The following is a 16649-nucleotide window of genomic DNA, read 5'->3' as shown; positions in this document are numbered from 1 at the left end:
CTTTATAATGTAAACTTTTGATTGAATTAGAACTATGGCAAAATACTGAGAATGAAGTGTATGTGGAACAGAGGCTGCTGATCTGTCTTCAGGATGTGAAACTGACACATTTGAAAACCACTGTACTTAGAACCATGAAGTAGGAATCAAGAGAAAAACAATGGTTCCATGAATGGGAGAAATAGGCTGGCCCTTAATTTGGTTTTGCTTATTTATAGACCTTGGCTTTTTAAAATTATGATATGCAACTATAAAATTTATCATAAACCAGGAGCAGGCAATTATCTAATTCCTCCCACCACCACCACAGGCCCTAATCCTTTTATTCACAATGTAGGTGGTCTTCTGTTATCACCCTTAACAAAGTATGACAGGAAAAACTTGAATTTCAGTGGACATCTTTATTGTTTAATAGATCAACTTCTCCAAACTCTAGCTGGAATTTCTATTTCCATACTGAGTCATGAACGGTGACAAGGCTTACCAGAGGCTACACAGAGAGCTGAGCTTTTACAGCTCACTTCCTTTCACAGGCAGAATCTAAACAGATGCCCTCTACAATGCACAATGGTTTTTAGTCACTAAGGAATTAAATGGGATCTTGAAGAACGTGGACAAATCCCAATGCAAAGACGAGCTGAGATGCTGTGCTGTTGTTTAAGGGTTCCTGGTGCTGCGTCTTGCACTAACACCAAATGGAGATGCAGAGAACACTAGGTTGGCTTAGGGGCTGTGCACAGGAACCAAAGGCAGGAAAATACTAAACATTGCTGAGAGCATCCACTCCAGGAAGGACTTTACCTGTTTTTGAGAAAGCACATACAGACACAGTATTACTCTAAGACTAAATAAGCTACGCTATATCTGCTAGCTCTTTATTAGGTTATAGGGCAGAAGTTAAAACGCTTCTGCATTCTGGGTCCCAGGTCAACTAAAATGTGCTCCTACCTACCCGCCCCCCACCAAGTGGAGGCAGGACTTTTTTCGTGCTACCTTGTTAATGTGAGTGCTAATGAAAGCACTGCCCAAAGCCAACGTTTTCTACTCTGCCCTACTTCTCAGAATGCAGTCCTCACCCTGCCTTCTAATAAGCCAACAGAGAATAACCTCACCTTCCAGGAGCTCTAGACTGGCACCGCCCCCAGTGCTCACATGGCTGACTTTATCCTCTGTATTCCATTTGGCACAGCAAGTGGCAGTGTCTCCACCACCTGTTGAATGAAGAACAGAGGAGAAAATGTTTTGGCACCAAAACAAATAGTGTGGCTAATGAAACCCCTCCCATCAAGAGGATCCCCTATGGATGACACCTCTATGAACCATCAGAACCAAGAGATCCAGAAAATGCCTTCCCCTGAACATAACCCTGCCACATGTTAGTGTGAATTTAGTACAGGACCCCTTACCTATGATAGTGATGCAACCCCTAGAAGTGGCTTTCACCACCTCATCCATGAGTGACTTGGTTCCCCTGGCAAAGGCTTCCCATTCAAACACCCCAACAGGACCATTCCAAACAATCTGCTTAGCTCGAGCCACAGCCTCAGCATATTTCTTGCTGCTCTCAGTACCACAGTCCAAGCCCTGGAGGGTAGAATAAGAATAGGATAACTGTGAGGAAAACTAGGAACAACTATCACCTCTACCAAGACTATAGTGTAAGGTCGACAACCAAGAGTTTCTACTAGGGCCAGGCAGTAAATAGTGATGCACACCCTTAATCCCAGCATTTGGGAGGCAGGGACACATCTCTGAGTTCAAGGCCAGACTGGTCTATAGAGTGAGTTCCAAGACAGCCAAGGCTACAGAGAAACCCTGCCTTCAAAAACAAAGTTCCTACTAGAATAAAAATGTACCCTTTAGCCTATATGTATATGGTTTTTGACAAAAACATTCAACTACGTGGAAGATCAAGTAAGGGAAAAACTTTATGTTGCTTAATTCTTTTTTAATTATATGTAATAAGTACACTGTAGCTGTCTTCAGACACACCAGAAGAGGGCATCAGATCCCATTACAGATGGTTGTGAGCCACCATGTGGTTGCTGGGATTTGAGCTCAGGACCTCTGGAAGACCAGTCAGTGCTCTTAACCACTGAGCCATCTCTCCAGCCCCTAATAAAGACATTCTTAATGGCACTATGACAGCCAAGATCCATCAGTTCTCAACCCAGAGATTCTGCCTATCAAAGAATATGTGCTAATGTCTGAGGACATCTTTGACTGTCATAACTCATCGTGTGCACAAGTGACACTATAGCTGATGGTACTTTACATGTCACAATGTAACAGCAGCCTTGCCACAGCTAGAATTCCTTGAGATTGCAGTAGACTGAGAAACACTGAACCCAGATCAGTTGGGTTCACCTTCCATGTATCAGGATCTCCAGGAAGCCATGTCCAAACTGTGTTGGATTCCCATGCCTATCACCTTTGAGACAAGATCATACTATGTACCTTTGACTGGCCTGAAATTTGCTATAGACCTGCTGTCCCTTGCCAAGTACAAGAATGGTAAAGGCCACCATGCCGTCTGTATGATTTATTTTTATTTTCATGCATGTGTGTATATGGTGTCCCACAGGCCACCAAGGGCATTGGATCTCCTGGAACTGAAGTTATAAGTAGCTGTGAGTCACCCAATATGGGTACTAGGAACCTAACTCTCCCCCTAACCGCTAAGCCATCTCTCCAAACCCCAGACCTCAAATTTGCCTTTTAAAAACAATTTCCCAAAATGATGCTTGAGGACCACACTTGAGAAACAATGTAACAGAAAAATGTCTTAACAAGAAAAATGATAGAAAACTAGCTATGAACATGAGATGACTTTATACAGTTATCAAACTAAAGGTACAGTGGAATACCAGTAATTACTAAGTAGAGGCAGGATATTAAGTTCAAGGTCCACCTAGGCTATACAAAAGATGAAGACCCCCATGAAGATGAATAGAGAAGGTATCTGGTACCAAATACCATTATATATACCTCTCATATACATATTTTTTTCATACATCCCTTACAATTTAACTCACTTTCACTACCTTTCTTGTTTTGTTTTTGAAACAGGGTTCCTATCTTATTTCCCTTGCTGTCCTGTAGACCAGGCTTGCCTCAAACTCAGAAATCCTCCTGCCTCTGCCTCCTGAGTGCTGTGATTAAGGCAAGTACCATCACTGCCCAGCCACTTTGATTATCTGAGGTTTAATTTTTTTCTCTTATTATTGTTATTGTGGAAGAATGGACATCATGTAGAAGTCAGAACAGTTTTTGGACATGTTTTCTCCTGCCAGTGCAGGTCCCAGATACAGCTCATTTCTATCAGGTTGGTGTAGCAAGCACTTTTACCCACTGACCTATCTCACCAACCTGACTGTAATGTTTGCTAACAATGGCTTGTAGCTATTAGCACTGTAATCCAGAACAGTTCAAATCATGAATGTACATAGTACTAAACATTCATAAACATAGTGCTAAACATTCATTGACAAAGAATCAAGTGGGTTTGCCCTCTTATTGATGAAAACAGCAACAATCTGCTAGCACTTTTACCCCATGGATTTGCCCTTGGGTACCCAACTGCATCATTTGTAATGCTTTTTGACAGTTCCCATGGAGACAATTATGTCTGTTGGAGGGGAGAGCTCAGTGATAGCTCACTTAACTTCCATGACGCACACAGATGGATCTCCAACGCCACAAAAAAATCTGTCAGATGAATGAATGATACCAAAAATTTCTGATCCCTTACATAAGGGAACAACCAGCTGACTCACCATCCAGCCAGCAGGTATACCAGAGGCGACAGTTGCTTGGCCAGTCTTGGCATTCTCATCAAATTTGTCAGCAGTGACAAAGTCAACAGGCAAGGTAATCTTCACACCATTTTTCTCAGCTTTGGACATGAGATCTTTGACAATCTTGGCTCCTTCTTCATCATACAGAGATGTGCCAATCTACACAAGAGAGCCAAGGAGATGAAGATCAGCCCCTATACTAAGAACACAACGGACTCATAAAACAGACAGGAGCATAACACACTATAATGCTGTGATTCTTAACACAGCTTAATGCTGGAAACTTTTAGAATTTTATTTGCTACTTCATAACTAATTCTGCTATTGTCATGAATAATATTGTAATAAAATGTAAATGTGCAGATTCTCTAATATGTATGTAACCCCTGTGAAAGGGTCAGGTATTTTTTAACCTACTCAGGAAGTTGAGAACTGTGGCTAGAAATGCAGGGACAAAAGCAACTTCAAACAGAAGGAAAATGTTCTGAGGATTCACATTAAGTTTACATAAACTGCTCAGTAGTGAACCATTTCACAGTCACTTGCCATCGGCTCCCTACCTCCATGTTGTTGAGCACCTTAAGGAAGGTAAAAGCCATTCCACCACCAATGATCATCTCATTGACTTTGTCCAGCATATTATTGATCAGCTGGATCTTGTCTGCAACTTTAGCTCTAGAAAAGAAAGCAAGAGTCAGTGTAAGCTCAAGTGACAAGTGAAGTGCTAGCACTCAAAGTAGGGAAAGCAACAAAAGCGCTGCCTAAATTCACCATGTTTCTCCAACCCTCTGTGCTTTGACCCATAAGAAAAGCAAAATTTCCCTATCTAAATAACCATGCTTCCATTCAAAATTCACAAGGCCCAGATTGCCAGATTGGTCGCTGAGGGTATGAATGAGGACAGTCTCCATAGACTCCTATTTGCATGCTTGGTCCCCAGCTGAACTGTCTGAAAATGAAAATGAGGTGTGGCCTTGCTGGGAGGAATGTCCCTGGGAGTGGGCTTTAAATCCTACAGTAGGCCCAGTGTGTCTCTCTGCCTACTGCCTATAGAACAGGGCTCACACTAGCCTTAGCTTTAATTGTTCAGAATCTTCCAACATATCCCCTGTGGTTAAAGGAAGACTGCTGTATTTCAGGCTTATTCAGAATCTTTAATACCACCAGCAGGGGGCATTCACTCCCACATTCCAGACCTTCATTCAGAACCAAACTAGATAGCTCAAATGGTAATGAAGAAGTCAAAGACCAGAGTCTGGTGCTTTTAACTTTTTTAAAGGTTTAGTGTTCCCAGAATTTTCCAAGACACAAAACTATACCCATCTGGTTTTCTCCGAGGACCCTGAAACAGAGCTCATGAAGTCTACAGAGCAACTATGTTATGTGAAACTGACAATTCTAGAGTCAGTTTTCATCAGGAAATGCTGAATGTACTTTAGTCATGGAGGGTGAGGGAAACAGTCCATTGAAGGATCTAATGAGAAAGAGGCTTCTGCCTAGCAGCTATGCCAAGTGAAATGCAGCTTTCTCATCCAAGTAATCCAAGTTCCTCTACCAGATAATCAGTCTCAAATCCCTGACTTTACCTCTATAAACAGTCCCTTTATTCAATTGTCCTCAGTTACCCAATGTTATAGCTACTATCAGACTAACGCTATTTAATGTATGATCCAAAAGTGTTCTTCATACCCTCCCAAGATAGCCAGGAAGGGTCGCTCTGGGCTCTCCAAAGCCTTGGCAAAGTAGTTCAGCTCCTTCTTCATCAAAAATCCACCAGCCTTCTGTGGCAGATTCACACCCACCATGGAGCTAGGGATAAACAGAAGAAAAATGTATTCAAAATCTAGTCAAATTGTACCATTTCTCTACCTAGAAGCCAGCTTCTTACCACTAAAATGCTTTCATTACTAAGATACTAAGAGACTTTGGTTTCATCCCTAAATTGCAATAAAGCCACTCACATCTTAGGTAACATTTCTGACTAATAGTTTACTGTCAAGACTAAAAAAGCAATGAAACAAGGTGGAGTTTAAGATAACCAGGTGAAGGGTTGGAAAGATGGCTCAGCAGTTTTAGGACCTGGATTCAGAATCCAATCCCCAAAATGCAGCTCAAAAACCCCTGTAACAAATGCCCTCTTCTGGCCTCTGAGGGCACTGCATGTACATGGTGCAGAGAAACATGCAGGAAAAACACAATAGTAAGAAAATAATGTCCAGTTAAGTTTTCAATAGGCCAAAGGTCAAATCACAATATACAATTAACATACATGTTCCAAAGGTAAGAAAATTTTATACAAGGCATCAAAAATTAGAGAAACCTATTCCTGAAGCTATTCAAGAAAAGTTTTATTTATCACAAGTTGTCTGTATTTCCAATTTGAATCAGGATATTTAAAGAGCAAGTAGAAATAGAAGTTAAAAATACTCCTGGATTTTATTGTCAAGTTAAGACAACCTAGACGGAAGTTGGACCCTCCTGCTCAAATTAGCCTGTGGACATATTTGAGGCATTGTTCTGATTGCTAATTGATATAGGAGGGCCCAGATCACAATGAATGGTACCATCCCTAGGCTGGTGGTCTTGGACTATAATATAAGAAAACTGGCTGGCACTGGTGGCATGGTAGTCTGCTTTTAATCCCAGCATTGAAGAGGCAGAGGCATGTAGATCTGAGTTCAAGGCCTGCCTGGTCCACATGGTTTGAGTTCCAAGGTAAATAGGGCCCCAACAAACGGAAAAAATAGCTAACATAAGTCACTGAATGCGCCAGTAAGCAAAGCTTGAATCTGTTCTTGGCTTCTTTCAAAGATGGATTGTGATCTTTCTTCCCATAAACTACTTTTGATTGAGTGTCTAAATCACAATAAATACAACAGAAGATGGTACTCTCTAAAAATAGCCCAGAATTTGAATGGCTCAGGTGCCCAAGATCATTGTCTCTGCCTAGTAGTGACAAGGTTCTTTTCGGTACCTGTGGGCTCGGTGTGCAGTCCCAAAAGCATCATTGACATAGACATCTCCTAGTTTGGACAGTGAGGCTCGGAAAGCATCAATTTTAGCTGGTTCAGCCTTAATCTGCAGAGAAAAGTTTAAAAAGGAAAATCCTATATAGAAAATGTTGATGGCTCAAAAAACTCCAAAAGCATTTCAGGCCACCAATAATCCTCTTGAACATCTTTAAGACCCTAAATTAGTAGAAGTTTTACAGCTAGCAACAGGGTCAGTCCTTTGGTTGTTTCTTATCACCTGAAAACTATACATGTGTATACATATGCACACAAACTAAATACAAAATAAAAATTTTAAAACAATCATGTTTGAGGGAAAATAAGAAATTGAAAGCTTTTCATAGAAAAGGTGCCATAGAAACAAACAATCAGGACAATTCTCATTTTTGACCTGCCAATGGATACAAGGAAGACAATATTAATTCTAGAAATAACAATGTAGACACATTGAATAATATTCAATTGAGGATGGACAGATGGCCCACTGTGGTTAAGAGGACTTGCTGCTCCTCCAGAGCTCCACAATGGAGCTCACAACTGCCTGTTTCTCCAGTGTCGATGAATTAAACACCCTCTTGTGGCCCTCCTTATTGCCTGTAGACATATACTCATACATACCATAAGAAAAAGAAAACACATTTAAATTGAACTGTTCATGTTTGTGTCCAGTTTGAACCTTCAGGCATCCTAAGCCATTAGACTCTGAGAAACAAATGACTCAACTAAGTCAGACACTAGTATAATCAGGTCATTAATTCCTGAATAAAACATTCTATATCAGCTTTCCAGTTGCTCCTGCCATTTCTAAGCACTAGAGGTTGAGTCTTAAGTTTCAGTTTAAAAGGGCACCAAATTTTAGGTCAGCATTTAACTAGCAGTACTGTAGGAAGCAAGCCAAAGCAGGGTAGGGCCAAGCTCAGGGCCAGAAAGCTAAGAAAAGAAACTGCTTGAACGTAAGCACAAGACTCCTTGATAAATGTCAGAGGTCAAAGGGGATCTGATGCCTCTCACATCACTGAAGACCAAAAGAAGAGAAAAATACTAGGAAGTGCTATTAGCACCCCTTCTAACCAAAGGGGAAATCCAATATTGTGCTCAAAAGGGGGTCTTAACAGTTTTGGTAGTTGAATTCTGCTGTCGTCTAGTAGCCACTCTAGTGAATTATCTACAACAACCTTTCTAGAATAATGGCAGGAAGTCTACAACATGTACCACGTGGATCCTTGTAGGAAAAGCTCGTGGATCTAATGGACTTCATAAACTAAAGCCCAGCAGTGACTTTAGCAAAATGACTGCCTTTCTAAAACCGAAGCCTTTTTCTTTAGCAAATGAAGATGACACCTGTACATACTATGTTAAAGCGACTCAAATAAAAACATATTTCATTTAAAAATGCCTTTAGCAGGTGTAGCACATGCCTCTAATCCCAGCACTGGGAAGGCAGAAATAACCAGTTCAAGGTCATCCCAGGCTACACTGAATTCAACACATGACCTACATGAGACCTTACCTCAAATCACATCTACCCAACTCAAAAAAGAAATGCCTTAAAGTAATCTCACTATTACCAACCATTACATTCACTCAATACTCATATTATCCAATAGAGTTCATGGTTTTTTTGTAAATGCGAACAGAGAGCTTCTGCACTGCTGGTCACATTCCATTCCTCGAGCAGATTATACAGTCTGTATACTCTGTGGTAGTTCAGAACACATCATGCTGTGCCCAGGGCACTGTCCACTTGCACTGAGCCACATCCACGGCCCCCATCATGCCTACATGCATATTACACTTCAATTTAAAGTTTGGGAAAATAGTCCCCTCTATTCTTTCATCATGGCCCCATGCAACTGAGGACCCGATATCAAAATCACAGGTCCTACCTTGTTCCCAGAAGCATCTTTTCCCTTCCCTTCTTCCTCCACATGAAAGCGGAGGTTCTCCAGGAGGATGACAGTCCCAGCAGCTGGATTGGCACAGGCATTCTCTACTTCTGGGCCCACACAATCCTTCAAGAACAGAACATCCCTGGGGGAGAGGGGAGCAAGAGATGAAGAGACTAGAGTTGCCTGAAAACTGAGAACCAGTGGCAGCCTACTGACTACCTCACCTCCCAGCTCGCCAGCACCACAGCCCTATACTCACTTGCCCAGCAGAGATTTGAGTTCTGCAGCAACTGGCTCTAAGGAGTACTTGTCAGGCATGGGAACACCATCAGGCCTACCCAGGTGACTCATAAGGACAACCGACTTGGCTCCATTGTCTAAGCAGAATTTGATGCTTGGAACAGCAGCCTTGATCCTATAAGCAAGAAAAGACAGAAGACAGAACAATGTTATTCCAAGGAATTAGTGGGAACTATTTTAACTCTACTTCATAAAGTAAAGCCCACCTTCTCCCAAGTATCCTAAAGTCTGACAGTTGCAGAATTCCGGTGGGTTCAGGAAAAGGCAAAAGTGATACAACCTGCTGCTTACAATAGTCTCATTATGGCTCTGTTCCTCATGCAGAAAATAACTTAGCAAGGAAGCTGCTGTGTAGAGCAGCACCCGCCTGGATTAGCTGACTTAGGAGCTGGGGGTACATCTCAGTTGGCAAAACACTTCCCTGGCATGCACAAAGCCGGGACCATCGGCAGCACCACAAACTACACATGGTGATGCACATCTGTGATCCCACACTTGGGAGGCTGAGGAAAGAGGCTCAGAAGTTTAAGACCATCCTCAGTAAGTAATAGCAAACTTGAGACTACCCTGGGATAGATGAGGCCATGCCTGTAAACAAATAACCTCAGCTTTTAAAGTGGCCCCTCAGTTCTCTGAGGACAGCTGTTCACTGTTTCTATTCTGTGTAAGCAAGGTAATGCGTAACACCCGCTCCCTAATCCTACACTGAGTACTTGCTAGGTAGAGGGTACCTTTTTGCCATGAACCACTTGGTACAGACCCAAAGGAAATGAAATTAACATACAAAAAGATGTATGTACTCTAAAGTTTATTATAGCATTGTTCACAATGGCTAAAGTGAAAGATTCCACCTCATAACTCACCAGCAGATAAATGGAGAAAACAATGAACCATTCAGTCACAAAAATCGATACACACACAAATCTTTTTTAAAAATTAATTTAAAATGAAGAGCTAGGCTGTGCAGAATATGCCTTTAACCCAACACTTGGAAGGCCTAAGCAAAAGAACCAAGCTCAAGCCCAGCATAAACTGAAACAATGTCTCAGAATAATGTTTTTTTTTTAAGATTTCTTTAAATATGTGAGTACACAGTAACTGTCTTCAGACACACCAGAAGAGGGCATCAGATCCCATTACAGATGGTTGTGAGCCACCATGCGGTTGCTGGGAATTGAACTCAGGACCTCTGGAAGAACAGTTAGTGCTCTTAACCACTGAGCCATCTCTCCAGGCCCCAGAATAGTGTTTTGAAATAAAGTCCTTCTTCTATAATTTTCTCAAAAGCAATACTATTAAGAATTCTGTTTCTGCAGGGGCACTGGACAGTACAGTGATTAAAAAGGCAGCTATTCTGGAGGACCGGTGAGCAGCTCCAGCAGCAGTGTCAGCTGGCTGATAGCTGCAGTAACTTCACCTCCAGTGTATCCAATGCCCTCTTCTGGCCTCCCCAGGCAACCACTCCCCCCACATGCAAATAAATCTTTACAAAGAAATTCTGCTTAAGCTAGTATAAATTAGAAGCAAAAGCAAAGCCAACTCCACCTACAAAAGAAACAAAACAAAAAACAAAAAAAAAAACACCCTTATCTGGACTATTTAGAACAAACCCTGGTAAAACTACATGTAACCTTAACAATTACTAATATTAACAGATCTCTTACATAGCTTGTTTCGTAAGAAAAGACAATTAGCATTTAACTTCAATATTCTTTTTTAAAAAGTAGTAACTCCAAATCCCTTATTAAAAAAAAAAAAACAAGGACCCTCAGGATATTTTTGCTGGTGATAGACGTTTTTTTCTGGAAGGGGGGGAATCTGGAACTTTCTGTCTAGTTCTCTTTTATTTCTCAAAAATTTCATACAATGTACATTGATAGTTCCTCACTTGCTCTGGTGCACTGAGACATGTTTTGTATAGCCTAACATGGCCTGAAGCTGGCTTTGTAACAACTGGGGCTATTTTCAACTTAAACTCATGGTCCTCCTAAATCCAGACTCCTAGGCACTAGGATTAGAGGGATGCACCAGGTCAATCTAGGTTTGGGGGTTGTTTATGGCTTTCTTGAGACAGGGTCTCTCTGTGAACCTGGCTATCCTAGAACTCTCTGTGCTAGCCAGGTTGTCTTCAGTCTGCCTGTCTCCCATGTGCTGGGACTAAAGGCATACCTCTACATCACCACACCCTGCTTAATCATTTGTTATACTATGTTTGTCATAAATTTAGAATATTAATTTCCACACTGACAAGCAAGGTTAGTAAATCCAAACCATGGCGCCAATTGTTGCCCTCCCAGTGAGAAAAGGGAATGTGTGCTCCTTATTCAACTCACACCTAAGGCGGGTTTAACAGGAATCTTACCGTTGGTTATTTGTGATCTGGTTGTTCTTCATAGGAACATTGAAGTCCACCCTAGAAAAGAAAAAGACTTCAATTTCATAGCCATGATCAAGTTTTTGGTCTCTTAAGTATTTTATTGTAGTTCAAATACAAATGTCACCTTTAAAAAGACGTTAGAAGATTGAATTAAAAGATAAGAGGGTTGGCAAGATGGTTCAGAGTACAGGTACTTGTTGCCAAGCCTGACAACCTGAGTTTTATCTCCAAGACCCATGCGTGGAAGAAAGCAAGTTATCATCTGAACTCCACAAGTGCCTGAGCCTAATTCTCTGTTTAGCATGATGGTATCTGTAGCAGTCTGGATGGACAATAAGTAATGAACCTTGATTCCCATTAGTTTGATACTGCTTCTGGCTACTTGTGAAAACATCCCCCAAAGAAAAGAAATCGGGGGAAAAAGCACACCAAGAGCATGTCCTTCTTTCTGGCGAATGCCTGACATTAATAAGAAAAACCTGGGCTCCAGTACCCAGTTTACACAATGCCCTTCAATATAAGATAACAGTGACTTTCAAAACACTGAGAGAAAGAGATGCGCCTCAGCCCACTAACAGGCAAGTGGGAGGCAAATGATCAAAATCCAAGCTAATAATGCACTGGAGCTGTCCCTTTTGACTTAACATATGGCTGCTCTTTATGTGGTGGTGATGCTGATTGAACCTGGGGACATGGGCATGACACCCCATCCCTGTTTTACTATTAGGAACCAATTCTGAATACTTTCCTACAGTGGCTTAATGTCTCAGTTGTCTGCCATGCTTTTCAGACACAGTCTGCTGTGTAGCTTGCTTTCATTCATCTCCTGAATGAATACTGAGATCCACCCCAAGACCATATTTAATTAATCTTTCTCAAATATGTGAAGTGATTATAGTATCTGGCTGATACCTATAAATGTTAAAAGGCTTGAAAGTGGCATATAGTATCACACATGTGTTTATTATTATATGTCATTGATTCCCCAAACTATAACTGCTATTTGAAAGAACTGTAGTAAAAGGCATTACTTTTAGTAGCACTCACTAAGAAACTGCAACGAGGGGTCAAGACTGCTACTGTCCTTGATTGTGAAACTCCATCTTTCCCTCTGCCTTTCTCACTAGTCTGCAGCAGTGACCACACACAAATCCTGGCTTCCTCTCTACCCTGAACACTGAGGAGTTTGAGGGACATACTTCTGGATTCAGATTTAAGAAAGCCTTTGAAATTAAAAGGCAGTATGCTTCTGATTTCAGGCACTTAAGGTATCCTCTTTAAATATCCTGAGCAGGCCCTTGCCAGCCTTAAAGTGCAGACCAAAGCAGATCAAATATCCTACTACCATGAGTTCCCCTCTTGCAGCCTCCCAGAAAAGCTAATGGGGAAAAAAAAGGGTTAACTGCACAGGGTGAGTAGCGCCACTTCCTGCACCCAGAACCTTACAGAAAGGAATGCCTTTGGGCTAAAATATCCAACCATCTGTGGCTTCTGTCCAAGCTGTGATGGCATCAGCTAACCTACCGATTAGTTCTCACTGGCCTCTTGATTACCTTTGACCTTCACTCTCTCCTAGACTTACAACTCGGCCTTTAGCTTCTCTTCTGAAGACTCCAAAGCAGTTACAGCATTACCCGCACACATGTCACTTGTGTGTGTGTGTGTGTGTGTGTGTATACACATACATACATATATGCTGAGCATATATACATCTATATACATATACACTGCGAAAAACTCAGTTTCTGTACAGTCTTTGCAATCTTCCACAACTTTCTAATTACTAGAAAATAAAACTTTTTCAAAGTGAAGTGGTGGTGTGATTACAACATACATCACACACCTTTAATCCCAGCACTCAAGAGGCAAGAGTTTGAGGCCAGCCTGGTCTTCATACAGACTGAGTTCCAGGATAGCCAGGGCTAGAGTGAACCCCTGCCTCAAAAAAAAAAAAAAAAAAAAAAAAAAAAAAAAAAAACTTTACAAAAAACATTAAATTACAATATCAAGTCTTTGTTGAAATCTCAGGATTCCAGGCCCCGTTCTACTGGGAACCTCAAGGGAACCAGGCCTGCCATTGCCTCGTGGTCTGATTGCTAAATTCCGCTAGTGTGGTGTCTGCTCTCCATTTTCTTCTCTTCCCACCAGGGCTACTGCTGTGCAAGTCCGAAAGTCAAGAGAAAATCAGTGAGGCTGGGGGAGGAAAGCACAGAAAGAGAAGTACTTTACCGGCAAAGGATGACTAGGAACCTAAGGGTGAGAAGGGAAATGACATGACAAGAACCAGCAGGAAACTCCTGTGGCCTTGTAAAATCAACTAGGGTGAGGCAGAACCTGTTGGGGTTTCTGGCTTATTTTCACGTTTCCCTAAAAGGAACCCGGGTGTGACTCAGTGGCAGAGTGCTCAACCACAACATGGCTAGTGTTTGAGTCCCCAAAACAAAAACTAATAAAAGTTACCAACAAATCAACTTCCCTTGCCAATTCAAAGCAAGGGACTAGTCAGAAGACAGAAGACAATGTCTTTCCACAGGACAGAGAGGAGGCAGTAAAACAGCCACCCCTCAGGAGGCCCCATTTCTGAAGCACTGCCAGCAAGCACCTACCACAAAAGGCACTGAAACAAAAAGGTATTGAGTTTAGCCAGGCATGGCTGCCTAGACTCCTCTGAGAAACAAGCCTACAAGGCAACTCCCTATTCAGGATGCATTCATCTGGAAACAAAGCAACTTCACCACTTGTTGGCCTAAATACCAACAAGTACAATGTATCCATATTACAGAAGGACTGCAAACTCCACAGATAAATATCTATCTCAACCTGTCCCTGGGCCATCATGTTCAAGTAGCTAAAGAGACCCAAGTCCTTGTCCTGGCTCTGCTACCAACTTGCTAGAGTTCAATAACCTTCAACATGTCCTTTTCCATCAGCAAAACTAAGCTAGCCAACCATTTCAAGGCTCAAGGTTAACCTGTGTTAAATGAAACCTGATTTGGGGCAAGAGAAAAACCGTTTCCTCCTGTCTCACCTCCAACCTGAGTTAACTTCCCTGTGGAAGACAGCATAAAGCCCGGAACTAATTACAGACCAGGACAATGTCCCACTGTCTTTTAACAGCTACATGCATCTGGAAAGGTCAGCCTCAAGTCGGTAGTAATATTAATAGTTTAAACGTTTAAGCTAGTTACAAGCCAACATCTACCTGTCTTGGTTTTCACAGGATCAATCTTTTATCCTTAGAACAGAATGAAAAGCTAGCTAGAACTTTATCTACAATTAGGGTAGCTGAGATTTCTACTCCATCCTGATTTCAAAGGCCTATCCCATTTGGGGTAACATTAAGTGTTTTACATGAACATAATACACTGGGTTGGTTCTGGATATCAGCACAGTAAGAGAAGGGCACCTACCAAGTAACATAGGCTATGATAAAATATGTGGCTGTACAATTCTCTCACTCTGGTGCAGAGGCAGACCCTCTGATCCCTTACACGATGTTAGTACCTAAAGGATGCCCTCACTTGAACTGGCCCAAAATGTCAAAGAAACCAGGATGCCATCGTTCAAGGACTGCCAATCAATCAACCGCTTCCAAAAAAGGTCAAGCAAGCAGAATAGTCAGTCACTGCGACTATCTACTGCCCTTAAAAATTACCATCCTTGGATCCTACAGTTACATGAACAGTCAGGCCTTCAGTTGTGTATCTACTCATCATCCTTCACTCCTGGCAAAAAAAAATACACATTATGAAAGAGAAATGCAGGAGACGCATAGTAATTCTGTCAGGTAAGGCAGAAGCCAACTTAGTCAGTGGCCAGGGATCCACATGCGCCGAGAAAGCGGGTGTCATATACGTGGGAGCCTTCCACTTCTGACATCCTGCTTCTCCAGCCACCTCTAAGGGTGAGGTTACAGGCCTCCAACTCCCAGCGGCCACACCCTGCATGTGTCACAATCCTGATGCAAACCTCTAGGCCAGGAGTCCAACGGGCAAGGTAGGGCAGCAGAGGCCCTGTTACATAAGCTGTACGGAGCTTCATCCAGTGGGCCTCACCCTCCCACCCACAATTCTTTGGGGAGAGGGCTCTCCACTCCAGAGCATTTTGAGCAACATCTTTTGGGAAAGAAACCATTTGTACCAGGACCAATGAAACATGGGCGGTTTCAAATTCGTCACGGATGGTCCAAGGATCTTGGGGGAAGGGAAATTAGCTAAATGACCTTTCAAGGTCCCTCAACTGGGGCCTAGAGATTTGCAGGATAAGCATTAGGTCCAATCTCTCACTACAAGAGATGAAACAGCACTTCAGAGAAAGGAAAGAGATTGAGTCTTGGGAATCTGAGCCCTTTCTCTGTGAGATCTACTCCCTAAAGGGCACTATTTTGGTCGCTTTTGATGCTAGGAGAAAAGCAATTAGGAAGCATCAAACTCGGACACAGTCTCTGTCCCAATGGAGTGGGGTAAATAGCCCTGACCTCCAAACCCAGGACCCCCGACACCCAACTGAAAAGTAAGCGCAACTTAGGGTGAATGGAAAAGCGTGCTTGCCAAGGCCAGAGAGACTGTGGCCCTGAGGGCCTGAGGGCAGCAGTACAGTACCTCATCACGACCCGCTTCCCCTTCACGTCCAGCTTGTCCAAAGTCAGCTTGTTAGAGAGCGACATTTTGGCAACAGAGAGAAGTCTAGACGGCCGGAGCTGAGGAAGAGGAGAACCGTGCAGCAGCCCTGCGCTTTTGAAGCGTGCAGATTGCCGGGCCGCGGGAGGACCTAAGAGCGCCCCGCCCCTGAGCCCGCCCACGGACCTGCCCCTTCCCAGCCTCTGCTCCCAGAAAGCGAAGCAGCAAAGCTGCTATTGGCCGCTGCCCCAAAGGCCTGCCCGATTCCATTGCTCAGCGGTGCTGTCCATCTGCACGAAACTGGTGGGACGTGCGACTTCCATTTGTCACGTCCTGCACGACGCGAGCTGCAGGGGAAACTTCCTGACTAGGGGAGGAGAAGAAGGTGGCGCGAAGGGGCCCATAAAGAACGGAGCGGGTTGGCGCCTACGGCGGATGTGGAATGTGTGCGAGGCCAGAGGCCACTTGTGCAGCGCCAAATGCCCGCTCGGCTGCTTAAAGCGCATGCTCCAGACTGCCTGGGGAAAAGCGCCGCCCCCACCCGGTGGAATTCCCAGGCGTCTTTTCTAGACCTTTGCAAATGTCCCCTTTTGGAATCCCCTGCTTTCTCAGCTCCCAAATAGAAGTCTACATAAGGCCTTACTTAGTAATCGAAA

At 42.9% G+C, this 16649-nt stretch overlaps 1 protein-coding gene across 1 annotated transcript; it reads right to left on the bottom strand.

Annotated features, from left to right (window-relative positions):
• Positions 1-381: 381 nt before the first annotated feature.
• On the bottom strand, positions 382-16128 carry PGK1 (phosphoglycerate kinase 1). The gene is made up of 11 exons (XM_080910975.1): positions 15976-16128; positions 11360-11410; positions 8957-9112; positions 8695-8839; positions 6772-6875; positions 5487-5606; positions 4358-4472; positions 3777-3956; positions 1407-1584; positions 1113-1211; positions 382-801 (listed from the first exon to the last, which is right to left on the bottom strand). Exons 1-11 carry the CDS (start codon positions 16038-16040, stop codon positions 761-763), a joined length of 1254 nt encoding a protein of 417 aa, XP_080767101.1. The 5' UTR covers positions 16041-16128; the 3' UTR covers positions 382-760.
• Between the last annotated feature and the right edge of the window lie 521 nt (positions 16129-16649).

The sequence above is a fragment of the Micromys minutus genome, assembly GCF_963924665.1.
Source record: "Micromys minutus genome assembly, chromosome: X".
NCBI classification, from domain to species: Eukaryota; Metazoa; Chordata; class Mammalia; order Rodentia; family Muridae; genus Micromys; species Micromys minutus.
This window is presented reverse-complemented; position numbering and strand designations above follow the sequence as displayed.

Excerpts from the sequence above, each read along its gene's own strand:
- PGK1 (XM_080910975.1), bottom strand. The coding sequence starts at position 16,040 with ATGTCGCTCTCTAACAAGCTGACTTTGGACAAGCTGGACGTGAAGGGG. Across the intron at positions 9,113-11,359 it reads CAGATCACAAATAACCAACG|GATCAAGGCTGCTGTTCCAA; the intron begins GTAAGATTCCTG and ends TCTTGCTTATAG. Across the intron at positions 4,473-5,486 it reads TTCCTGGCTATCTTGGGAGG|AGCTAAAGTTGCAGACAAGA; the intron begins GTATGAAGAACA and ends TTTCTTTTCTAG.